General features: G+C 38.3%; 2 protein-coding genes across 2 annotated transcripts; one reads left to right on the top strand and one right to left on the bottom strand.

Annotated features, from left to right (window-relative positions):
* Positions 1 to 2690: 2690 nt before the first annotated feature.
* On the top strand, positions 2691 to 5751 carry LOC108235026 (troponin I, slow skeletal muscle-like). Its single transcript, XM_017414729.3, has 8 exons — positions 2691 to 2776; positions 3265 to 3296; positions 3386 to 3427; positions 4485 to 4526; positions 4620 to 4751; positions 4834 to 4923; positions 5134 to 5316; positions 5407 to 5751. Exons 3-8 carry the CDS (start codon positions 3407 to 3409, stop codon positions 5506 to 5508), a joined length of 570 nt encoding a protein of 189 aa, XP_017270218.1. The 5' UTR covers positions 2691 to 2776; positions 3265 to 3296; positions 3386 to 3406; the 3' UTR covers positions 5509 to 5751.
* An 8240-nt stretch (positions 5752 to 13991) lies between these two features.
* On the bottom strand, positions 13992 to 18011 carry LOC108235055 (ras GTPase-activating protein 2-like). Its single transcript, XM_037981374.1, has 5 exons — positions 17971 to 18011; positions 15697 to 15819; positions 14790 to 14862; positions 14615 to 14688; positions 13992 to 14116 (listed from the first exon to the last, which is right to left on the bottom strand). Exons 1-5 carry the CDS (start codon positions 18009 to 18011, stop codon positions 14011 to 14013), a joined length of 417 nt encoding a protein of 138 aa, XP_037837302.1. The 3' UTR covers positions 13992 to 14010.
* Between the last annotated feature and the right edge of the window lie 8288 nt (positions 18012 to 26299).

Raw genomic sequence — 26299 nt, 5'->3', positions numbered from 1 at the left:
AATATGAACCAAATGTTAATATCATAACTGGGACAAGTGGGGGCGTTACCGAGTCAATACAAAGCAGGTGTGTTGATGAGCCAATCAGCAACAACAACAACAACCACAAAAAAGACTCAAATCAAGACACAGAATGATTAAAAGTAACATGAAAACAATTCAAGTTTTGACCAGTTTTGTTTTCCAAAGTAATATTAGTTTTCAACTTCACTGTCACTTGGTTACGTTTAGGTTTAAAAAGTACATGCGTTCTTTTATTCTCATCTCCAAATGTCATTTAAAGCAGCAGTTGATAAAGATGCACTACAAGCAGACCAACAATAATAAAACCTCCCTATCTTTTTTTTCTTTAGGTCTCTGTCTGTGTAGCAACAGAAAGGGAGTTGGGTTGCATCAAGAATAGCACTCCCACCTGTTTAGGATCTTTAAAAAGACAGAACATTTGTTGTTTTCTGCATCTAGCCTTTATTTGTTTTTATTTCTCTTTGCAGTAATATGTTTGTCGCTCCCATCCATTTCCTTCTAAAAGAAGTGGAGTTGATTAAAAGTTTCCGGCCATGGCTAAAGGACATAATGCAAAAAAAAAAATAAATAAATAAAAAATGGGGAAATTTAACTAAATCATAACATCTTAGCTGTCTGTAAAACTGAATAAAAATAACAAGTAGAAGAAGGGATGTTAAAACCTCGTTATGGTTTTTCAAAACACAAAGACAAGTTGTTGTTGTTTTTTTTACCCAAACTGATCACAAGAAAGCCTGACATGACCTGTCACTTCAGCATTTATGTTTTTCTAATCTCAGAAAAGCCTTTGCAACTCCGGAGAGCAGAGGTTCCCAGTTAAGACAGTCCTGGAGCTAATGCTTGGTTTATCAAAAACATCTTAGCACTTGCTTCAGCTTTCTTCTAGCGTAAGCCGCTGGAAAGATTAGAAATTTGATGCATGGTGGGTGAAGCAATTTGCAAGAAGTGTCAGAGCTCAGGTCAAGATTAACACTAATGCTCTGAAGTCTTTATAACATCATGACAAGGAACTGTTGAAAGCACACGAAAATAGAAAAAGGGCTCAAAGACCAAAGAGACTACAGCATCAAAACCTCCGAGTGTACTTCATTGGGCCCTGAATCACACTGCAGCTCTAATTCCACTTCAGAGTTATTACCTCCTAAATCATTTTAGGAGACTTCGCTCCTGACAACATAACATAAATAATGAACCCACCCATTCATAATCAGTAAAAGTCTCAGTGTCATGTTTAATGTTAGCTGCGAATAATAGATGTGTTTGTAAAAGCAGTTAGAGAAGTCTGGATAAATCCATATTTGAACTTTAGGACATTCATCCTCAAGTCTGAGGTTTAAGTTTTGTAACTTTTGCTTTACAAACTGGAGTTAAAGTTAATTAGGCAACAAAACTTGGTTAGAGTACTTTCTGCAGATGTAATGCTCTAGTGGGTTGGTTGTATACTTTTACTTACCTGAACAACATACTCACATCAAATACCTGAGTTTTAAATATATTTTTATAACACTGTCAGTACTTTGGCACAAATGGCACAATTGTTTTATCTTGAACTCTTCATTTTTAACTGTCAAAATAAGCCAGCTTTGCTGCATTAAAGGAATAATATGAGATTTTCAGGTAACTAAATACTTAATACTCCATCACTTTGCTTTTACTGAATAAAGACTGTCCCAAAGTGCTTTCCGTACCTGCACCAGCGCATTCCCTTTGAGGCCGGAGGGCATCATTTTTAACAAACTTTGAGCTATTTTCCTCTGTGTACCTGAAGGAGACTCACCAATCTTTTGAATCCACTGCCATCCATTAACTATTTGAAGAAAGCCAAAGCGTCAGATAATTATTACTTTCAGCATTTAAACAACCAAGCTTACTGAAACCAGATGGCATAATAAGTTTATGGAAATTAAACGTTTAATTTCTTAGGGTATAACCAGCATTTTTCCAAGACATAAATGTGATTTATGATGGGATTTTGACCAAATTCCCTGTAATTCAGTGTTTGTAATGACAGTCAGTTACAGATGCACACTTTGCTTTTGATTAGGCGTCGTCATACTTGACTAATTTAACAAAAATCATAAAAAATACACATGTAAGTGAAATGAATGATTTATGTCAGTCTCAAGTGAGCTGCTGACATTGCTATCAGTTGAAAGCCAGTTATAATAGGAAAAGGGGGGCCTTAACTATTCTTAGAACATGATTGGGAGCTGTTGCCATTCATGAAGTCTTTAGTTGTGCATTGTGCTCATCTACTGTGTATTTATGACATAGACAACTGTCCCTCTTTAGCTTCAGTATATGAATGTAAATGAATAATTCTGCTTGCTGCAGAAGACTCTTTTCTTCTTCCAGTTGAAGCTAAACTAAGCTAAGTTGATTTGGTCTAGTTATGTTAACTAATAGCTTTTTTCCGCTAATAGAAACATAGTATTAATATTCCTGATAGTTATTTTAGCATATATGTTTATATACTTTGAGAGGGAATCTATTTTTTATTTTTTTTGCACCAACGGACAAAATCTACACAATACCATTAACGTAATGCCCATGCAGAATAATTATACGCCACCCTGGTGCTGTCACAGTTTCAAGGAGGTGGGATTCCATATCTGGTCTCCCGCCAGCACATTCTTGAGACCAGACGTGATATATCTGCTGTCCACTCACCACTCCCCTCAAATAAAAAGCCATCCATTGTCTGCGGCAGCTGCTGTTCACTCTTTATGCCTCTGCAGACATCCATTCTCAGGTAAAATTGCCTTGCGGTACTTTTAAAAGTAGTTTTTTCACGCTTAGACTTCCAGCGTTCAGTGCAGTGTTTAAATTTTAAAAGGAGTCTCTTTGTGTCCTGGTTTTGGTAGATGGTGAACTACTCCTACAGATTTTTGTATCTCACAATGTTTTAGATCAAATTATCAAAAAGAACTTCTATTATTATCTGTATTTATTGTTTAACATATACATTTCAGTGTGTTTATTACTTCTTATCAACCTTCTGAGAGGATCTGATCACCTAAATCTGTTTGTATATTGTTTCATCTGTCTGTTTCGAATGATTTTGATGACTTCAGCTGCATCAAAGACTTTGGCAAAGCTCAATATACTAGAGACAATTATTCTTGTCTTGTCCTTGCTTGTCCTGTCAAACAATGTTTGTGCTCAATGGGTCAGATGACAATGTGGATCATTGAAATGTTATTCTAAAATATCATTATTATGCATTCCTGCTTCCCTCAGGTGTTTGATTTTGTCATTTCTGGTTGAGTAAGGTAATACAATTTATTTTATTCATACATTTTCATATTTTCTATAAGTGTTTTCCCATAGTGGTCTCAAATGTCCCCGTTTGCTATTTCAGGAGCTCCACAGACACAGAGCCATGAATCCCAAGGGGGATAAGGTGAGCCCGCCATGTTTCACTGTGTTAATCTCTCATGCAGGGACAGAGGACACATTGTCCTTACAGACATCGCAATAATGTGGCTGTGGTATCTTTCAGAACTGCTATCAGCATTGTTGAGAGCTTTCCACTTGACTTCATCCTATTAATAAAGCAATATCTTTTTATATGTGGCTGCTGGTAGTCGCGACAAGCTGGCCACTTCGTTTATTTTATACATTTTTACTCAACGAAAAGCAACTTTTGGGGTCATGCTTTAACTGACCAAGGAGATATAGGAGTGATTTTTATTTTAAAAACATCAAAATAGTTTTGAAGTCAATATTGTTTGGTTCAAATGAAAACAGTACTTTTGTTTGTTCACGTGGGGTTTTAATGTTTTTTTTTTAATACTTCAACGTCAAAATAATCTGAATAACTTTTCAATTTCTAATTTTTGAAATATAATTAGCACGAAAAGAAAGAAAATATGTCTGGTTGATTATTTCTTTGTGCCATTTACATGGCAGTAAATCTTATACCATGGAGAGCCTGTTCATTTCCCCTTAAATGTCATCACATTTCTTAGGAAAATGCATTTGTGGGTAGAGCAGCAGAACTGAAGTTGGGTTAAGGATCGTGTGGGACCAAGCTGGTGAGCAGCATGAGGAGGAAGTGCCTGGCTGTTGTGGCTGTATATGGTTCTTTCAGATGCTACAGAGGCCCCTGTTAAATTAATAAATTGTTAAATTGACAATATGTTCTGTTTTTTCAGACTTCAATCATCCAATCTAATAAACAACACCAAACAGGAGTAAATAGCAGAATAATCTATATGGCATTGACAGAGATATAGGAAGTTTTTTATGAGCACAACCCACGGACTCAGCTCTGTTGCTCAACCCACAAATGTATTTTACCTCACAAATGTGGCACCATTTAAGAGGAAAGAAACAGGGTTTCCAATGGTATAAGATTTATTGGCCAGAGGCATTGTTACAACAAAGAAATAACCAATCTAAATTAATATTATTCTGTCATGTTCTGCAATTACATTGACAATAACTGTTTTCCACAGCCGAAGTCCAAAATTTCGGCTTCCCGCAAGCTCTCCCTAAAAGTAAGTTACTATATTTTATTATTCTCTTCAGCTGGGGACCTTAAAATGATCCAAACTAACTATATCTGACTGAAAACTGTTGCTTCTAATCAGATGTTGCTCCTCCAACGAGCTTGTGAGGATCTGGACAAGGAGAGGCAGGAGCGGGAGGAGGAGAAAAGGCGCTATCTGGGGGAAAAGCTGCCCCCACTGCAGCTGTCTGGTTTGTCACTGGATGAGCTACAAGTAAGGGTTCTTTTGGATGTTTATTTTTTAAACAACAGAAATGACATTCACAGGATTAACGGTTTAAAATGTGTCTCTTTAGAAACTGTGCAAACAACTTCATGAGAAAATTGACATAGTGGATGAGGAGAGGTATGACTGTGAGCATAAGGTGATCAAGCACAACAAAGATGTAAGTCTCATTTAAGCACATCCTACATGTTTGAAATAATCCTTCTGAAATCTAAAAAAATAAACATTTTATTGAGTTGGATTAAAGTTTCGATCAATTAGAACCACCACACCTAAAAACAGGAAACCACAGTTTCAGAAAAACCTTTATTAGTTTGAAAATGTAATACAATGGCAGAACTTTGACTTATTTTGAATTGGGTTGCTTTAGATTCATGAGCTGAAGTTGAAAGTACAAGACCTTGGAGGGAAGTTCAAAAAGCCTGCGCTGAGGAAGGTGAGGGTATCTGCAGATGAGATGATGAGAGCTCTTCTGGGCTCCAAACACAAGGGCTCGATGGATCTGAGGGCCAATCTTAAATCTGTGAAGAAGGAGGATGTCAAACAGGACAAGGTACCAGATCCAGGAACTCATATGTGTATCATCTGTCAGTCTGGTCATTTAGATCTGTGCAAAAATCCACATTTTTTTTCCATCTTTCAGGTTCTCACCTCTGAAGTGGGCGACTGGCGTAAGAATGTGGAGGCCATGTCGGGCATGGAGGGCCGCAAGAAGATGTTCGATACAGGCGGTGGAGCACAGTGAGACGCTGCTGTTGTAGAAGATGATCATCGAAGAGCTGGAAAATATTCTTTATTTCTAACAATTCAAAAATACAGAACATTTATTTGGAGGATGTTTGACATTTAGCTAACAGGTTATTTTCAGTGCAAAGCACTTAAAGCTTTGGATTAGTGAAGACCCGTGTTTATTTTTTTAATATTTGATTTTGTTATGAGACCTTCAGACACGCAACAAAAGATGAATAAACTGATATTGTTTCCATTTTTGATGTTCCATGTCTGTAACTAACTATCATGTTTCACAACCAAGGATGGCGAGGAGCTTAGCTGGTGATGAATTAAAAAAAAGGAAAACTGAAAAGGCAGGGAGGCTGAGGGAACAACAACAGGTGCTCCACATGAACTGCATCCCATAATGTTTAAATTAATCCATGGGACATGTCTATGAAATCTCCAGTGAAAGACTATAAAGTAAAATAAATTACAAGCAACAACAACAAAAAACAACCCAAAAAACCAATGCAAATAAAAAAGACAAATGAAAAAAATTGGTGTGTGAGAACTGTTGATTAAATAATGAAACTTTGTGCTTTGTGCACAAATAGCTGAAATTGCTACCCTAAATATTCTTATGCTTCATTTATGTGTCACTGCATTCTCTGGCTGCTAACACGGAGCTCTGTCATTTGAAGTGTGACACTAACAATAGCTCAATGTTCTCAGAAAAGTGAACTTCAGAAGGCTTATTGCATGCTTTTATGGGCTGCTCATGGGGGAAAATAAAAATCTGTCTGTGTTGAAGCAGCTGACACAGATTTCTCTAGCACGTCTATTAGCAGATGTGATCACACAATATGTGAGATGGATGAGGAAAAGCCACCTGTTTTTTTTCACAATCCCCTAGAACACATGTTTCAGATGTGATGCAAAGTATTCTGACGCTTGGGATGGAGACTGTGCAGCAAAAAAGGTCATTTAAACCTTCTTGAAATGACAACCTCAATTTTGCTGTGGCTCAAAACTCCCTCATTAGTCACTAATAGGATGCCACAGACCAACCTAGATGTAGTTCAGCATTAGTACCACATGGTGGCAGCAAACAGCTGCAATAAAACAGTCAAGAGTAATCTTGTTCTGGATTTTGTTTTTAATATATACTGTCAAAGGACTACTTTCACCTTGTTCATATAAAGGAATCTAATAAAAAGCATAGAACAGAACTGTGAAACAGTCTTATTTGACAACTGATGTAAAACTAACGACAGCAACATGAGATAAGGTTGGATTTGAACGATCAACGTTTGTATTGTAAATTCCCTCTGCTTCTAAAATTCTATTTTTTTATTTTAAACCACTAGATAGAAAGAAGTAGAAAGTCTCTTTGAAGAACCTTGTGTGTTGGGGGGGTGCTGACAATTATATAACAGATCAGCTCCAGCTCCCAGTCATTCGGAGGTCTGTATAATCACTAGACCACCTACTGAAACACAACACCTCTGCTAATAAATACATCCCTCATTCTGTTTGTCGAAGATTAATAACATCAATCACACTCTCTCATCAGGTCTCACACATACACCCCGCAAACAAAGTAATCTGCTCCAATATTTTTTCGTTGCAGACTAACTCTCATTTTTCTTCTCCTTTCAGGTTATTCAGTGAGGAAAACGAACTGGGATTTCTGGGAGCCGCAGCTGCATTAGTATTTGTCAGGTTCTGCTGCTTAAATCAGTAACCTGTTGCAAAACTGTTTCAAGAGGAAAAGGAGGCTCTTTTGATTTTACTTATGGCAAATTTCTAAAGTTGCACTGTGAATATAAGAAGCAGCCTGAAAATGATTATTAAAATGGTGGTTCTGATATGTTATTATAAACAAAGATTTGAATTTTGAATTTTAAAAATAAAGTGTCATTAGAAAAGTGCACTGAAAGAACTCACTGCAGAGAAATGACTTGTAGGACTGTAAATTATTAGGTACTTACTATTAACATAAAATAAATATTATATTGTTTACATTCCTCAAAGAAAGGCTCAACATTTAAGCATCGCACTGTTGAAAAGCAGAGGCAGAGCGATAATGTTTTTGCTCATATCAGTGACCTGCTGCGCTCCCTTGAAATGATGAGTTCACAGCCTGCAGCCGCATTGTGATAAATAAATAGCTGGAGTCAAATCCTGCTTTGTTTCCGATAGTGATAGTCTATATTTGGGGGTAATGACATAGAAAAAGGAGGTTTGGAATAATATTAGACTCTTAGATTTGAAGGTTTAAGCAGACAGGAAAAAAACAGTCACCCACACACTGTAGAAAATGATCCTCTAACTGTTAATTGGATTTTACCAATGGGGGGATATTTTCATCAAACCAAGGCAGCAAATATAAAAGAGTAAAAGCCTGAAAAAATGTATTTTTTGGTTGGTTGCTGATTAATTTGAACCGGCTGAAAGATTGTAAGTTATATTAGTTGTTTTTTAGGTTAAAATTATGTTTCCCACTGAGCCAGACTCAATTTAGTTTCTTTCTAACTAAATGCAGTAAGTCATTAAAATAATGAATACTAAAAATATTTAGAGAAAAGTAAAAAGGAATTTGGCACACATATTCAAAAGGAAAAGTTTGCTCTTGGCTGATAATTGAGGTTTTTATTACTTGGTTTTACTTTTGAGCTGTGTTTCTGGCCAAATGATAAATGCTAATTAAAATTTCTCTCTTTTTATGGCTTTGCTTGTGTCCTATAAAGTTTGTTTTGTCCATCAAACTCCTCAGGTAATTATCTTAGGTTGTACATAAAAAGTGAACAAAGCTGGCATGATGTTGCCTATTAATTGTCACTAAATCTGCATGTTTAAATGCACTGAAAAAGGACAGCCACCAAATGATACCATAACTTACATCATGAGAGAGCTGTTCAGGTAATAGAATATGAAGTAGCATGATGATGAATTTGTTTAGAGCTGCTCTAATGTGGTGTGTAATGGGGTGAATGCAGCAGCAGGGATTGACTGCATTCCTCGTTGTGTGAATGAGACACCAAAACAGCACGAACCAAATCCCATTTTAAACCTAATTTTTAGCAGTGTTGATTTGGACAAAATTTAAAATCTTCACCTTTGAGCATTCAAGCCCGAAAGAGTGAGAAATTCTTTTAAAGCGTTATTTTATTTATTTTTTGTGTGTTTGAGTTGCCTTTTAAGCTGTTTCATTTCTGTTTCAGAAGGTTCCGAAGTGTTTCACAGCAGGTAGGGCTTCATGCTGCCCCCCTGTGATGTGCTTTGGTCTATCTTTGGTGCTGTTGTAGTCACACACAATAATAAATACAGAAAGGAGCAGCAGAATCTTACCTACCTGGCACATATAGTACTCTTAAATCATTTAACAGACTGCTCAAGCTCCTCTGCATTGCTTCTTCAAGGCTTGTTCACAAAGATACTGATAAAAAGCCCATTTGTTATCAATAACTATTTATTAATGTTTCTACGGTATGCTATAGTTAAGATTTTCATGTTTCACATTTTATCTCCTTGAAAAAAGATTAAGCAGCCTTCGTGTCTACAGCGCTGCCTCATCCACACCTTTTATCTTGGATTGTCTATAATAGCTGCACATAATCTACAATAGTTGCTCATTGCCTTTTATCTCATCTCATTATTGATCTCCCTGGAGCCAGTAGGGAGAGAGAAGAGGCTGATGGGTATTGGCTTTGGACACTAAAGCTCGCCAGAGGTCAACAAGATGCAACCATTAAAGATCCTCGTTGCTTTAATCAGGCGGAGGCTTTTAAAAAGGGCAATGAAAAGAGAGGAGGATGTTTGCTTCTCTGTTCAGCTTTAAGCTTTTTAGTTTTATTTAATAAATGGGTTTTGCTCGGTGTACAGTTTTAGGTTTTTGTTTTTGAAGAAAGTTGGTAAGGTGCGCTAGTGGAATCAAACCCCTCCTCACAGCATGTAGAGAAAGCTGTTCAGCTGATGCTGCGTAACGTCGGGTCTCCCTGGAGCGACAGCATGAACAGCCGAATTAATCTCAGCACCGTCTGAACGGAGAACGTTTGAAAAGTGCAGCCTTGATGGAGCAAGTTGGCCCAAAGTTGCAGCTCTTAGCTTGTTGGCAGCAGCACCAAAGGTCCTGTGAGCTACTGTTCCCCTCTTAAAGTGTTCTTAGTGATTTTCTTTAAAGCTGCTCAGTGTTTCACAAACTTCAGAATATAATGGTACTGAATAAAACTGCTGACCAAACATAATGAACAAAATATGGACTTTCTAGTACCTTCATCTCCCCCGTTACCTGTCTGCTTGTCTTTTGTCTTCATCTTCTCGGCTGTGACGCACTAGAGAGGAATCAATAAAGAATAATTGATTTTACCTAGGCTGAAGTCGGCTGCTCACTTTATGGGAAGAGTCTGCAGTATTTTTCTGTTCTGTTTGCGACTGAACAGAGTAGTCCAAGGACAGAAGAGCTGGCTGCTTGAAACGAAAGTTTGGCCCAAAACAAAAGTGGATAAATTGCCATGAAATGTTTGTGCAGCCGTGCAAATTCTAATCTCAAAGAATGCTATTGTCACAACTTCTGCTGCACTTCCCTGCACTGTTTGCAAGAAAGTCACAAAATAAGAAGCAAAATTCAGTGTTTAAAAAGAAACATTCCACAAGGGTTCTTCTATAACCTTACATCACATGTTACACTATAAACTTAAAACATTTAACCTAACCAAACACTCATGACAGAACGGTTTTCTAAGATGACATCTTCTTTCAAACATTTTATTTCAAACAAAACTTGTGTCCAAACAAACCATCTTTATCGCCCTCTACTAAAAGTCGAAGATGGGCAATGATGTTTTCTTTGTGTATGCACGTGTGTCTTTCTGTTAGCACAATATATCATGAACAAATGGAGGAATAAACTTGCAGAAAGTAATCATTGGATATGCATCTACAACTAATTAACTTCTGGAATCAATTCATTTTTTTTTTAAACTTTATTATATTCTTGAAACTGGACATCAAACCATTGCATACTGTTTAAATATACAGGCTTCAAAATGAGCTTCTTAAGTAAAATGGGCCAAACTATGGTATAACTTGGAAACTATACCTTATAAACATGATTAAATAAACATTTTTTTTCTCATTTGGAATTAAAATATTGTGAACACTGACCACTATTGTTACAACTTGGCTAAATCATCTTAAGTGCTGCTCTTGGATAATGATCATAGTATCAATAAGTTGCTGATTGAACGCATTTAAAGCAAGACTCCTTGAAACAACTATAGATGTTCTAGTTTGTTTCACATTTATAAGAGAAAAGTTTTTGTTTTTCATCTCAGCACTGCACTGCATGTGACTGTAATGCTTCTGAATGAGAATAATAAAAAAACAGGACTCTGGGGAATATGCTCATACTGATAGAACAGGTTTGAAATGAAGTTGTTGAGGAGAATCCAAAGAAGAGGCAAACTTTAGGAAAGCAACTTTTCCAGAACAGAGAAAACTGACGCTGGAGCATGAGCTCCAACTGAAGTTTAACACTTTTAAGGAGGACATTGAACATTTTGTCCTCTGCAGGAGTCACTTGATCATTCATCTCACACAATGAGCCTTCGCCACGTCATTTCAGATCAAAAAAAAAAAAGTGCAACCATCTCAGGTCCCACGTTCACCTGTGAGATAATTGGTGTTAAAGGTGAGCTGCACAGGGTCCAGAATGAATACCTGCTGATGTCAGTGTATAACCCCTAAAGGCCCCGCCTGCACCCGTTTCATTTTTTACACTCCTGCTGCAAAACCCTTTTTTTGGCTCTGTCCAGCCATGTGTTGACAGTCGGGCGCGCAAGTCATTTTTTATTTTATGCAGCTTGTAAAGCAGCCATATGGAGAGAGGGACCTGGCAGCTCTCAAACTGGCTCACTGCTGTAGTTTTAATGTTTCACTGCATTAAGGATGTAGGGCAATAAGAATATCTCTGAGCTGTTTTTTTTTTAATGAAACTTTAAATAATTTTAAGCCAGAAAACATAAAAACCCTTCAGTTACTTTTAAAAGTCACAAAACTGCAGTCCTGTTTGAAAAAAACTATCAGTAGTCTGGTACCAATTACTGGTAATTTAATGAGTGATGGTGTCTTTAAGATCTCAAGAAGAGCAATTATGAACAGACAATTCAGATTCTGAATAGCAAATGTCCCTGTGAACACTTTTGTAGCAAGATCAATGAGGCCTGTTACACGCAAATACAACCAGAGTGCTAATTTCTTCACATTTTGAATGCTAAACTAAACAGTAGCCAAGGACTCCTGCAGGGTAATCACGTCAAATCATCAGTAGGAATAAGGTCTGCAGCCAGAAATGCTTTTTTTGTGCTTTCTGCCCATGCATGCCTTCTGGCCTTCTTGTTTTTTCTCCCCTGTCAGAGAAACCAAGGCAAATTTTTAAAAAGAACCATTTTCTGCTTGATCAAATTAGCTAAAATTCACACTGTTCTCTCCACTGAGGACAGAGAGAGCATCTTAGAACAGAAGTTTTTTTTTTCTTTTTGAATAGAAACTTCTAAAAAAAAACCAAAATAAAACTAAAAAACTAACCAAAAACCAATAACAAAAAAATCAGATTCCTCATTTGCTTTTTTAAACCATTCAGACACATTCAAATGAGCTGCAGGACAGATCTAATGCACAAAATTTGCCAAGCATCAAAAACACCAACCATAAGCAAGCCTTATTACATTTGCAAGGCAAATTTTCAAGGAATCTCCAAACTTTAGCTCATGTACTACTGGATGTTCATGCTGAAAAAATCTTCCCAAGATGTGACAAATTTTTACTGATATTTTTATATAGTGAAAAAGAAAAAAAAGGAATACAATGCCTATGAAGGACACAAAGATAAACCATGAATAGAAAAAAAAATAATATGTTGTTTTACACAATGGCTTTTTTAAAGCTTGGAACCCCTGGATTTCAACAACACTTCTTCCCTTTATTACACCCACCGACTTATCGGTTACTTTGGCTGTCTTCAGTTGATGTTTGCAGGTCTTTTTGCAAATCCCATCTTCAGCAGTTGAGTTAAGATCACCTGAGCTTGAGTTTGACTCACCCTTTGCAGAATATTTCCCATCTTTATCCTCAAAATATGAATCATATTTCTTTATTGTCAAACTCTTCATGTTGTTTGTGCTGCATTTAGCTGCCTAATCTTACATCATTTTTTTTTTTACCCGCTTCTCCATTTTGGGTCATGTGAGCTGGTGCCTATCCCCAGGACACCCTGGACAGGTCGCAAGTCCATCGCAGGGCCACATATAGACAAGCGAGACAAACAACCATTCACACTCTCACTCACACCAAGGGACAATTTTAAAGTCATCAATTAACCTAACCTAGCATGTTTTTGGTCTGTGGGAGGAAACCGGAGTACCCAGAGTAAACCCACGTGTGCACAGGGAGAACGGAAACAATGCAAACCTCTTTAAAGTAATGTTGTCTTTGTTGTGCTTAAGTTCATTAAAAAATCATTCCAATTTCTATTTCGTTTAAATGGATCTCTATTGGATTAAACTGGACAGTCTTACACAACAACAACAACAAACAACAAAAGCTTTAGTCTCTTGTTGTCTGCTGACACCAAACATCAAATCTGATGAGTTGCTCTGACTAGACTGATCACTTCCACCTCTACATGAGAACAAACCAGTCTGCAGCATGCAATATCCTTTGGCATCTATCAATTTGACTAAAACTATTACTACTATGAATAACCAAAATGATGTTTTTATGTTTACAGGTTGTTTGTATGTGTAAAAGGTTGTTAAGTTTATTAAATGCCTAAAAAACAGACACATAATTTAATTACACAGCATCTGTTTTTATCAGCAGCCAAAGGCTTGGTAAAAGTCCAGTAAATAATCAGCACCATGGAGTTTTGTTAGTGGCCCGCTGCCAGCTAAATGTCCACTGTCTGAGAATAAAAGGCACAATGTCCTAAATGCAAAGTGTATCTGACATGTTGCTTCCTTGTTTTTTTAATCATCTGACATCTTCCACGTCTTCACCTGTTCAAATGTTAACTCTCACCTGTCTGTTACATAGGTAATCCAGGTACATCCCACTGGGAGGAGAACCCAAAGTTCCTGGAGAGGTTATGTATACTCTCTGGGCTGGGAACGCCTTGTGATCCCCTCAGGAGGAGCTGGAGAGGGTCGCGGAGGAGGGGGATGTCTGAGTTTCCTTCCTGGACATGCTGCCTCCACAACTCAACCATAAATCAGTAACATACAATTGATGGATTTAAGAATTTTAGGTATGAATATTGTAGCAATTATTCAGTGTAGTGCAAAAGAAAAAAAAAAACTGTAAACAAAGCTGCAGCTTAAAGACAATCAACGTCAGGAGCAAAATGGTTTGATCCAAGATCCACTGCTGCTTGTGTTTGTTTAAAGCCACTTGTATTTTCTGCAAATAATCCACTTCAAGCGGCGGACACTCCTAAATGCGAGCGAAAAAAGATTTTTCCAAATCTGCGAAGTGCCTACCAGGCTTTGTGCATGTGGTCATCTTTGAGGATCTTGACAGGAACTCTCATTTCCCCGAGAAACACATCCTGAGCCAGATTTTCGTTGTTCCACAGATCCACTCTGCAGCAGAAAGAGAAACAGATGACTTGAGCCGATCAGGTATATATGACCGTTTCATGTTCAGCTAGTTCACATTACGTCTGACATATACAGCTGTGGTCACCTTGTGGGCTCCACGCAAACATAAACCGCCCGATTGTAGTTTAAGCAAGAGGGATTTAAAAAACAAAACAAAACAAAACACGTCACTAAGTGGTGCTTACCTGCTTCGTGCAGAAAAAAACAACACAATTCCAGTGCAATATCAACACCTCAAGTCCAAACTTCAAAACCATGCACACGAGTTTACCTTTTAATCTGCCTACTCTTACCAGTGAGTCCACTGTGATGGAAGCCCCAAATATCCTTAACCAGAAAACAAGGCTCTCTATCAGCAGTCAGAACACACCAGATCTAAATTCACTTTGTCCTCCTCCAACGCAGGAGAAACTGATTTCTCTTCCGTCGACTTTAGAGGGAAAGCAGGACTGCGTGCTGCGCAGATAAAATGCAACTCACTTGATCTCGAGCTTTTCAATGTCCTCCTCCTCCACTTTGAAATCTTTTTTAGAGTAGCTGCTTGACCGTGTGACCTGAGGACGAACATGTCAGCGCTCAGTAACGGGGTTGTGCATTTATAGCGTGGTCAATCAACACTGTGGTCTTTTTACGCCTTTGATAAAGAGGACTGTACCTCAAAAAAGAAGGTCTCTTCAAACTGAGGATTGCTGGTTTTCTTCTTTACTTTTGTTTTCTTTTGGTCCGACCTGTAAACATGCAATCCAGAGAACAACAATTAGAACAACTTCGCCAACAATATTCAGGTCTGCAGCTCATGTAAAGCTGCTAACGTTTGACTTAAGAAACTACAAACATTTTAAACCACCGCATATTTCTTGTAACCTTTTCAAGTGGTCTTGAGCAGTGGATTCAGGTTTCTGAACATCTATTTCTAGTTTTTTTTTTTTAAACTCTGGCTGCTTTTCCCACTCATCCTCGGTCCACTCTAATAACGCTTTGGGAATCACCTTGCCGGTGCTAAAATACTATTGTGTGGGATTGTTTTTGGTATTTTTCTACAGATTCAACTTCAGTGAAAACAAATTCTCTCTTTGGGAGGGGCTGCTGGTAACAAAGAGATAAAAATCTAATGTAAAATTAATTCCTTGAGAAACTGTTTTGTGTCGACACAACCCTGGTTCACCCCTTGAGTTTGGGAGCTTATTTATTTTTGAATGGCTCAGAGGTGAAAGTGTTTTAAAAAACAAACAAACCAAAAAACATTTCTTTGAAAATTGTCAGATACTGAACTGAAAATTAGCAAAAAAGCAGCCGAGAATAAGCAAAATAAGGTGACCAAGTCAGGTGATGTTATTACCATTTAACTATCTCGAAAAAAAAATATTTTTATGCATCTTAGTTTAGTTGAGAAGATTTGTTTAGTACTCAGAGAGCAGACGACTACGTCACAGTGGAAAAATAATCGGTTTGTTGCCAGTCAAAAAAACAAATAAGTTAAAAAAAAAAATGCAAATCCTAAGAGCATGCTGTGAGGAGTGCCTTCCTCTCTTTGTGTCCGAGTGTGGCGTTAACCGAGCTACCTGGCAGGTCCAACGAGAGACACGGTGGCGTAGGGGTCACAGTTCTGGCCGCTGATCAAAGGCAGGTCCTTGCACTCGATTATTCTACAGGAGCAAAAATAAAACACGGATACAGTAAAACACCTTCAACACAGCGTTAAATCACTTATTGACTGAAGCGTGAGACAAAGTGTTATTTTTTTATAAATTCAGCTATATGTTTTGACGTGCTTTACAGCGACGCAGACTTTGAGGGAGAAGACCTTCATCGCTGTGTCACGAGAGCATAAAAAGATAAACAGTTTCTTGTTGGCTCAACAGATNACCACCACCACCACAATCTATATTTCTTCAAAGTTCCTGTTTTAGGGACATTGCCCATTTCAGAGAGGTTCATTCCCTCTTTTCTTCCCCTTCAAGCCTGTTTGTTTTGGAGGCTTGGCTGAGGCAGCTGTTTTGCAGGTGCCAGGAGAGAGGAGAAGAGCTTACAAGGTAAACAGAAATCTTAAAACAAGTAAAACTCCTCGAGGCGCACATTTGAAGGCTGATCGTACTTGGTGGAACAACTTTTTCCACGTACAAATGCAGACAGAGATGCCGCCCCTTCCAGTATCTGAGACAGGAAGATGTGAGCAGCTGTTTATGAATCATCTCAAATCATCTTCAGGTGATTGTGCACACACTTCTCTGTTGCAATTACTCCCATTATAGAACCCCCCCCCCCCCCCCCCCCCCAAAAAAAAAAAAAATAGAGCAAATAAAACAACTAGCAAAGAATGTTTTTGAAGAATCATCTCAGTTTCCAAAGCAAAAGGTCAAACACTCTCTGTTTTCAATATATTTCTTGCAATCAGGTGAATTCCGCTATTTTCTTTTCTTTTTCTTGCCCGTAAAAAAGAAGCAAACTTTAACAATATTGACACGGTTTCAATAAAGGCCCAGCATTCCTAGAGAGAATGCCTGTCACCTGCTCCCTTTCATACCAGAGTTTTAGACTAAGATCATCCTTTGCTGAGAAACGAGAGAGTTATAGCTGTTTTGATCAAACCTTGAAAATAACATATTGTGCAATATCAGGAGATGTCATGATTAATGTACATGTTGTGAATCACTCTTAGCTACCACCACACAGAATTTCAGCACAATATCTGTAAAACCGTCTGAATTATAGCAATTTGTGTGTTTTCTAAGTTCAGATGGCTGTGGCAGCCATCTTGTATTGGAGTATATCCAAAAGCTAATCAATGGTAGAAGTCCATCCTATGATTATTTCCTGAAAGTTTTATTCAAATTACACCAATGGTTAATGAGATATTTTGCTAACAGACAAACAGGGTTGACTGGTAGTTAATGCCAAGGTTTTAAGCCAAGATCTTGTGCAATTTGTTCAGGCTCATAACACGTGTTGAGGATCGGTTTTTAGCTACTACCACACCCAATTCAAGCTCACTGTCTGTAAAATTGAGTTTTAGCTATTTTTGTGTTTTTGAAGTTCAGTTGGCTCTGGCGGCCATCTTGAACCAGTTCAAACAAGTTTAGTCAGCATTAGATGTCAGGAGTTAGTAACCCTTTTTAACTTGTAGTATTTCTACAGTGTTAATAAAAAAGCGTATTTTACCACAGTATACAATAGTAACATTTGTTTGTGCTATTTTAATAAAAGTTTCAGTTTAGGTTTGAACAAAAACAGTCCACATTTTAAAGATAGCGTGTTTGTGGAATGTCTGTGATGCTGGATGTTCTTTGCCTCTATCAAGGTCACACACCACACGCACGCACACACACACACACACACACACACACACACACACACACACACGCTGCACTGAGCCCCATCTGCTCCACTTGGCTGCTTTTGCATTGTTTTGGTTAATCCAGACTGATTTATTGTGCTATTAAGTTATAGGTTCTACAAAGTAAGGGTCAGACATAGTTTACATTGGCATGCATATAGGGGAAACAAAAAAGCCAAACTGCAGCTTTTAAAACGATTCTCTTGACGACACAACCTCTCAAAGCGGCGAATCGGACAAAATAAATGTCAGAGGGAGTGTTCGCTAGGTAGGTTCATTTGCTGAACATGCAAGCTGACAGCTCCGCAGAGTGATGAACAACGACACACAGAGATGAAGAGTTTCTCAGGAGAGCATCCACTTCCTTATCCCTAATGTAAATGCAGTGATACATGAAATGCAGGAGACACGAAAAAGCATTTTATTTTCCACTTAGAGAATTGATCCCGGGCTGACAGGATAGTAAGTCACTGCAGGGGAGAAATGGTGCATTTCTGCTCACGAGAGGGTGGAGATGAGGGGTGTGGGCGGGAGCTTCTCCATGACAACAGAATAACTTCTAGGCTTACAGTTACCGCTTCGTTTAAATCTGGAGGTCATAGAAATGCTGAAGTTCTTCCTTTGTGAATGACTTTTTGCGTGATCTCAAGTGAAACTGTGAGATCTTGCGAGATGGGTTGGTGCTCAGAGTATGTGTGATGCACGACTCTCAGCTACTACCACACCAAGTTTGAGCTCAATATCTGTAAATTGAGCTGAGTTATATGGGGCGGTTGCTAGGCTGTGGTGGCCATCTTGAGTTGGGCTGACTCCAAAAGTTAATCATTTGTAGATACTGGTTCAGTGATTACCTTCTGAGACAGTTTGTCAGTGTGGCAGGTGATAATAAATTTTGAGCCTTTATATAAAACATATGTAAAGTAGGGCTTTGGCACAAAAAATTGCAAAGAAAGTATGCAAAAAAGAGGGAAATAAAACAAATTAATCATATAATCTGTGCATGTTTGGATTTATCCGATTTTCATCCTAACCACTGTCTTTCCATCCAATCTCTGTGTTTCTATGTGATTAAAAAGAGAAGAAAATCCATTTCCGAAGCTCTAAATGAGAAATAAAATGCTTCCTAAAAACAAATGAAGGAAGCCTCCAGCTTCCAACGATTGATGGAGCTGAAATGGTGTTAGCGTTTCTGAGCTAAAACTCAGAAAATGGAAAGTGTGAAGTGTTGCAGCTGTGTTATTCTGTCCAAGTAGGATTCTCCAGGGTTCTGTTTAATCTAAAAGAAGCCTTCAGCGGTGCTGTCTGGTCTCCAGTTCATTACTTTATAATTCCCAGGCTTATTTTCTTCATTTTTGACCTCTAGTTCGTCGCCCATAAGTTACTCTTTGCCAACATACCTCATTATTATGGCTCTTATCAAAATATCTCACAAACCACTGGACCAGTTTTAATGAAACTTGCAGAAAGTCAATCACTGGATATACATTAAGAAATAATTAACTTTTGGAGACAACTAGATTTAAGATGGCTGCCACAGACAACTGACCTTATTGACCAGTTTGACAGATATTGAGCTAATATCTGATATGGTAGTAGCTGAGAGTCATTCAAAACACATACTCTAAGCGTGGCTCTAATATTGCATGAGATTGCGCATAGTGTTATTTTTAAGAACAAAATGGCTGCAACTTGTCATTTGTCGATATACGATGATCTTAGTCTAAAACTGTGGGATGAAAGGTGGTGGATGCTGTGAATTCCTCACTTTATTTTCATCCATTATCATCGTTGTTTCTCCTTCAGTTTCTCTCATCCTGTTATCAGTTTTTGCTCCGTAAGCAACCTCTGCTGTCTGAGTCAGGATTTGCAACCATCTTCTTACCATCTTGCTCACCACCTCCTTAGCACATTGGACTGTTTTGGAGTCGGTTCTGTGTCTGGCCTTGGAGCTGCCAAGTGCTAAAATCTGCGTGTGAAAGCTACGCCATGTGTTTGAGAAGAATGTAGAAGAGGTGGAGGCACGAGAGCGGCTGACAGGCAGCAATCTTGTTGCCTGAGGTAGAAATCCCTGCATTCTCATGCAGCTCCGGGTGCCTCTGTTGCTCCTATACCTCCCACACGCTCGCTCACAGATTTGTTAAGCTCTTACACGCTAAACATTCAAAAATACAAGCAAACTTTGACACGGCGCACGCCACCTGTCAGCCGGGTGTATTTTTTCCACCATGCCCTTGTTTTTTCTTCCTGCTGGCCTTGCACCACACTGAAAGCAGAATGTGTGCCATCCCTTCTGATGTTTTCTACATGCAGCTGTTTCCTCCAAACGGACGGTGCAGAGCAGCCATGCAGAAAGCCTACTGAAAGGGGCAACGTCTACAGAAACGCTCTCCGATCAATGAGCCTGGAGCCTTATTAAGACAGCTTCCAGCAGCTAAGCTAACCTTAATCCCCAGCTGCAGAATGCGTACTCAAAAGCAAAACTATAAAGCATATCAACATCTTTGTACAAATAGGCCTTCAAATGACTTATCCGAATTATTTTGATGTTTTGTTGCAGCATCATGTAAATGGAACACTGCTTTTGCATGCTCGCCGTGACTCATTACCTGCTCATTTCCACATATTTGCATTTGCATTAAAATAAATTTGGTAAATCCCAAAGTCTTAAGAACTAAATTTGCCCTAATTACTCTTTGATGACAGATATATAACCGTTTAGTCAAACCTGGAAAATGACGTTAGGCTCATAGTCAGGATCAGAGTATGTAGTATGAATGACTCCCAGCTAATTGCACACAAAACTTTAGCTAAATAAATGCAAAATTCACTGAGGTATAGCCATTTTTGTGTTGGCTAATGTTGATTAACTGTGAAAGCCGTTTTGAATTGGATTTATTGCAAAAGTTAATCAGTCATAGATGTACATCCAATGAAGACTTTCTGAAAGTTTCATTTAAATCCATCAAGTTGTTCATGAGATGTCCTAACTGACAAACAAGGTTGATTCTGAGAATTAATGCTAAAGTTTAAAGCAAAGCATTTGTTCAATGAACAGCACTTGTAGTATGTGTTGTGAAAGACTTTCAATGACTACTGCACTAAATTTTAGCTCAATTTCTGCTAAATTGGCTGAATTATAGCCATTTTTGTATGTTAAAAGGTGGATTTCCAGTGGCAGCTATCTTGAATTGGGTTAGCTCCAAAATGTTAATCCAATGAAGAGTTCCATCCAGTAATTGTTTCCTGAATGCTTCTTTTTAATCTTTCCAATGATTCATGAGATATTTTGCTAACCGACAGACACAAACTCACACAAGCAGATGTGCAAAAGGAATGCTGGAGGCGGCTGTTTGTTTAAATTTAGGCAACATATTAGTGTGGTTAAGGTTTGAAAATTGATTATTAATTATTGATTGTACCCCTTGAAAAGCATAAATTGTGACTTAATTGACTGACAGATACTTGCTAGGGACATGGTTTTAGTAAAACAGTCACCGTCTGTGTTTGGCAGAGGGGGACCTGAACGCAGGACGAGCAGGCAGGAGGCAGACAGGTGAAGAACAAAAGTGAACTTTTATTAACAAAGCACTGCAGGACAGGGTGATAAATATTCATGGCAGATGGCAAATCCCAAAATAAGTGAGCACGCTGAGCGGAGCAGGAACGAGCTGACTCCACGACATAAAGTAATGTGGTGAAGCACAAAAGAACACAGACAGAATATATACTGAGAAGAGAGATAACGAGTGAAAAAAAAAACAAAAAAACAAAAAAAAAACAGGGCAATCAGCAAAGGCCTGGTGTGTGACTAGCAGAAATAAAACCAACTGAAGGGAATAAAGTAACAGGATCAGCTTAATAAAACAAGAAGTAACTAGAATAACAAATAAGGCTGTTAATACCTGGTTATTACAGGGAGTATACAGTCAGTTGCAAATACAGAAAGCTTTGACCACTTAATAGTAATAGAGAACATGTAGAACACATAAAAGTAAAATGACCCATCTCAACAAAACATTAGCTAAAATCACTAAACTATCGGATAAAGCTAAAATTGCAAAATTTCTCATGCTGATTTTTACAAATGGCAAAATCAGCTAATCACATATTAAAATCAAAAGAACATAAAATCAGCAACAAAGTAGCTAAGTTTGCATAGCAGATGATAAAGTCAGAAAGGTGTATGCTAAATTTAGCAAAAAAAAGGTTTAAAAAGAGCAAAACAGATGCTAAAATTAACGAAACAGTAGATAAGCTAAAAGTAGCAAAAGGCTAACTAAAAGCTAAAAGTAGCAGAATGGTAGCTAAAAATGAAAGTTGCAATAAGAAAACAAACTAGAGCAACTACGTTAAAGCAGATTTCAAAGAGAACAAAGTTTTGGGAGGAGATGTTTTGAAGAGATGTCAGTATAGTTTTATGGGGATTTTTTTTTTTAAATAAAGCTAAAAGTTTTCATAAGTATGACATTTACAAAAAACAGAAAAGTCACAGAACAATATTTCTAACCAAGCTGAACATTTTGATATACGACTGATATAAATAGAACAAAGTATGCGGTAGTAGTTTGCAAAAAAACATATGGAAGAAGCTATAAACAGGACAACAGTGTGGATACTGACTCAGCAGGTTTTTTTTTATACCTTTGCCTCTACTTATTCAGCCATGGAAACAGAAGTTTCAGGGACAAAAAAGTAAACTGATGTTTATAGTTTTATGCGATTCTGGAGCAAAAATAAATGTCACATCAGTCGTTTTGTATGAAGGAAATGTTGCCCTGCGGTTCTCCAAAGACAACAGAGGCAGGGATTCAGAACTACATGGGTGGATGATGGATTCAGGAGTTTAAATGGACTCCCAGAGGTGGACTCTTCTGTCCTGCAAGCCCTTGCTGTGTACTCTGTGTTCCCTCCCCTCGGTCCGAACAGGAACGGTGTGTGCTCAGTTACGACCAGATGGCTGCTGCTGGAACCTAAATCATAAATATCCCATTTAATGCTTTTAAATGGCTTCATTTCTCTCAGGACGTGGTCGCTGGGTGATTCCTGACTCCCCGCTAGAGCATGAGCTGCTTTCATGCACATGTTGAGCGGAGAGAAATACAGTCCCAGGTGTCTGTTATACAGCTGTGTGTGTTCATGTGTGTTTATGTGTTTGGTATTGTGTTTATCTCTGTGTCAGGCTTCTAAAAGAGCATAAAACCCCCCTGTCATTGGGATATATGTGGGGGAATTGGGGGGATTTTGGCTCATTGGACTCCTGTTTGTTAGAGGTGTTGGTTGGACCTAATTTAGTTGGGTCTAGTCTTCCTGTAGTGCAAAACACACAACTCTGGCATGAAAGTCTAGTCTGCACTGCTTCATATTCTTACTAGTTGTGTAAATTGTTATTAAACAGAATGAGTTCTTAGAGGAGTATAAACCCCCAAACCTTCAGTTCTGTGCGTGTAGTATTGACTTACATCTCAAAGATTACTCAACTTTTCTGATTTTCTTGGTGGTTCCATTTCAAGCTGATCTATTTCTGATCCTATCGAAATCTGTGGAAACTCAGTCTCCTTTAAAGCTTAAAACAGACTATTGTTCATTTTTGCTCCTCTTTTGCACATTTCAGGTACCTTGCCTTTAAAGGGAGTACGGTAGTATTGTTGCAATAGAGTGCACAAACACATAAAAAAGGAAGACAGAATGAGAGACAAGCTGAATAATTCGACAGATGAAGGAAAAAAAAAAAACCCCGTCACTGACAGAATAACTGCAGAGCGAAGCCCCGTGAGACCGAAGGGCCCAAATGTTGCCCTACTTTCCCCGTGGCTAAACTGCAAACAGCTTCTCTCCAGCATCTTCTGCCTCTATAATTGTCAGTCAATCAAAATGATAAATGGTGTTTTTTCTCAAAAGATGGCTCCAAACTGTCACCTGGGGAACAAACCTGCATGTCATCCTGATTCTCGACAAATGACTCACATGACACTTTTCTTTTTTTTTTTTTTTTTTTTTAATTGCAAACACTTCACCCCGGGTGTTCATCTCTCCACAGAATATTTATGTTTTTGTTGATAGTCTTGTTACACGAGCTGCGCAGCGAGTTGCTCTTTCCCTTCATGGCTGGAGGTACATTATTTTACTCCTTTTCTCATTTCAGTTCTCCTCTGTGCAAATGAGCATCAGACCTAACGAGCAATCAGAGGAGTGTGTCATTCACATGTAATGGGAATATTTCAGGCTTGTGATTGCAAATGGAAATGCCATCGCTGCTTTCATTTGGTGCCACTGATCACGTATTGTAATGCATATTGTAAACAGATGATGTCAGCAGCAGCAACCATCATTGTAGCTCACTGTGATAATACCTATAATGGCACAGTACAGTTTGATTGCCCGCCGCTGAGAGGCGAATGTGGACAATTATGTTTTTGTATGTGTCTTTGTGTGTTTGTTACCAAAAGACCTCTTTAACCACTGGATGAATTTTAATGAAACTTTCAGAAAGCAATCATTGGATGCACCGTACCTCGACAACTTGCCAAAACGCCTACAACTTTGTCATTCCTCATCATTAATTGAGCTTCGTCCAAAACTCTGACATGAAAGACCAGAGTTTTCAGTGTAAAACATGTTGCCGGTTGGAAGCAGATGCTGTTACTGTAAAAGCACTGGGTTTATAAGCTAACACAGAAAAATTGCCTTTAAAGTTAAACTCTGTTCAAAATTGTGTTTCTCCATCGTTCGGCTTGCGGGCAGCGTGTGCCGCTGCATCTCTGTTAGCAGTCGCGGAGCTCCGGAGGTAATGGTTATTGTATGAAGGGAACAGTGTATAGTTATAGGAAAACAGCCACACAGCTGTCGCTGGGATTTCACCTCCTGAGAGCTTAGAGCTGAAAATCCCTCAGCAGACAGTTGTCATTGTTTTGCACTAAGTGTGAGTGCATGTGCGTGTGTGTGTGTGTGTGTCCAAACAGGGTTAAGTTCTTTGGATATGCTGTGAATTAATGCTAAAGCTGATCAGTTTAAACAAAATCTTCAATCATAGCAGGTTTTTTTTTTTGATTAATAATTTTATTTCTCTCAGGAAATTCAACCATTGAAGTCTTGCATTGTAGGAAATAAAGGCAGGGGGACGTAAAGAGGAAGCTATGACAACACAAAGCAGTAGCTGTTGGCTTTTAGCTGCAACTACAATATCCAAGACAATCTGACAGCAAAGCTCTTAAGAGTTTGCATGCGTCCTTATCAGTTTGAATGTTTAAAAAAATGCTTATTAAAGTCCAACAAAAGCTGACACAGAGCTCAGCAGTTGTCAGTGGATATTGACAGACAGACAGCTGATATAAAGAGAGAAGTCTAAATCTTCCAGTCAACTTTTCAAGCAGATCACATTTTAAGCTTTTCATCTGAGCAGCTCGGAGATCACCGAGGCTGAGGCTGTAAATCAGTCTGTTTTGTCAGTCTGCTCCAACTGCAAAAAAAGCACAGATTTGATGGTGTGAATTAGACACATCATAATGATGTCAAAACACTTTGCAGTTTACACTGTGAAAGATGACTCAGCAGCTGGTAGTGGTAGTGTGAGCCAGATTGGCTGAAACTAATGAAAAAATGCTAAATCATTGCAATCTTAGCATTAATTCTGGGTATTACACAAATCTAGCTAATAATGGTTAAAAAATATGAGCCAGGCAGTTTTACTCAGAAAGTCTATGCTTTATTTTTATCAAAATAAAACAGCTACAGCTCAGTCATTTCTCAAGATAAGATGATCTTAGTCTAACACTCAACACACATTCCTTCAAGGCATCCTCGGCCTTTGATTGTTCATGTGTCGAACACTGGTCTTCATCCAGCTCTGGTCTTAAAGCCACTTTGGCATCAAAGAGTCACCCGAACCCAGATCAGCTGTATGCAGAGGCACACTCTTACCTAAGGAGACGTCAGGTATGGTTACCTTCAAGGCTCTGAGTAATGTTCAAAGTCCTCCACCTGAGGCTGCAGGGCTCTGCAGAGCTGATCGGAGCAGGCACTGCATGTCCAATCAGCAGATCACACACACACACACACACACACAATCTCACCAAGGCCAAGTTACACTCACATGTTTACATTCGATTTACATTAGGCCATTTATGGTATAACATTAACACTTTTGTGAACTGTCCTGATAATAACACTAAAGATGAAACACGCTTTCAATCTTCAAAATATGGTAATCATGGAACTGAAGCTTTTTCAAAACATGTCTTTTTTAAACATGTACAATGAGTAAAGAGCCACTCAAAAATGTGAACGAGTCGATTTGTGAATTGTTTGCTCAAATTAAAATAATCTCAAGAACTGTTATGAGCTGTAAGCATATGGATACCATTTGTTTAAACATTGTGTGGGTAAGTCCAGCAGGATGTAGGCGAGCTAGAAGAATTTAAGGGAATAAAATACAGAAGACTGGCCCTTAATAGGGATTTTAATGTAATTGAGGAAAATATATTTGACGATAATCTTGACTAAATCAGCCAGTTTTCAGTTTTGTAATCTGCAATTAGAGGTATCATAAATTGTTTCCAGTTTGGAATCTTTCCAAAATTCCCCACCTTAACTTTGCATTGAAGGTTTCTTGATATTTACCAGGAATTTTTTGCCCTTTTGCGATCTTACTCACCACTGCTGTTTCTATGCTGTGAGCATATCGAAAACAACACAAATACGTTTATGGAAGCAAACATAATAATGTATTTTAATGACTCAGTGTGTTCATCGCTGATTCCTTTCAGTTTTGTAAAATAACTGACCCAGGCTTGGAAGAAATCATTTTATTGCTTTCTACATTGAGCCAAGTCGAG

The sequence above is a fragment of the Kryptolebias marmoratus genome, linkage group LG18 (assembly GCF_001649575.2).
Source record: "Kryptolebias marmoratus isolate JLee-2015 linkage group LG18, ASM164957v2, whole genome shotgun sequence".
Classification (NCBI taxonomy): domain Eukaryota; kingdom Metazoa; phylum Chordata; class Actinopteri; order Cyprinodontiformes; family Rivulidae; genus Kryptolebias; species Kryptolebias marmoratus.
This window is presented reverse-complemented; position numbering and strand designations above follow the sequence as displayed.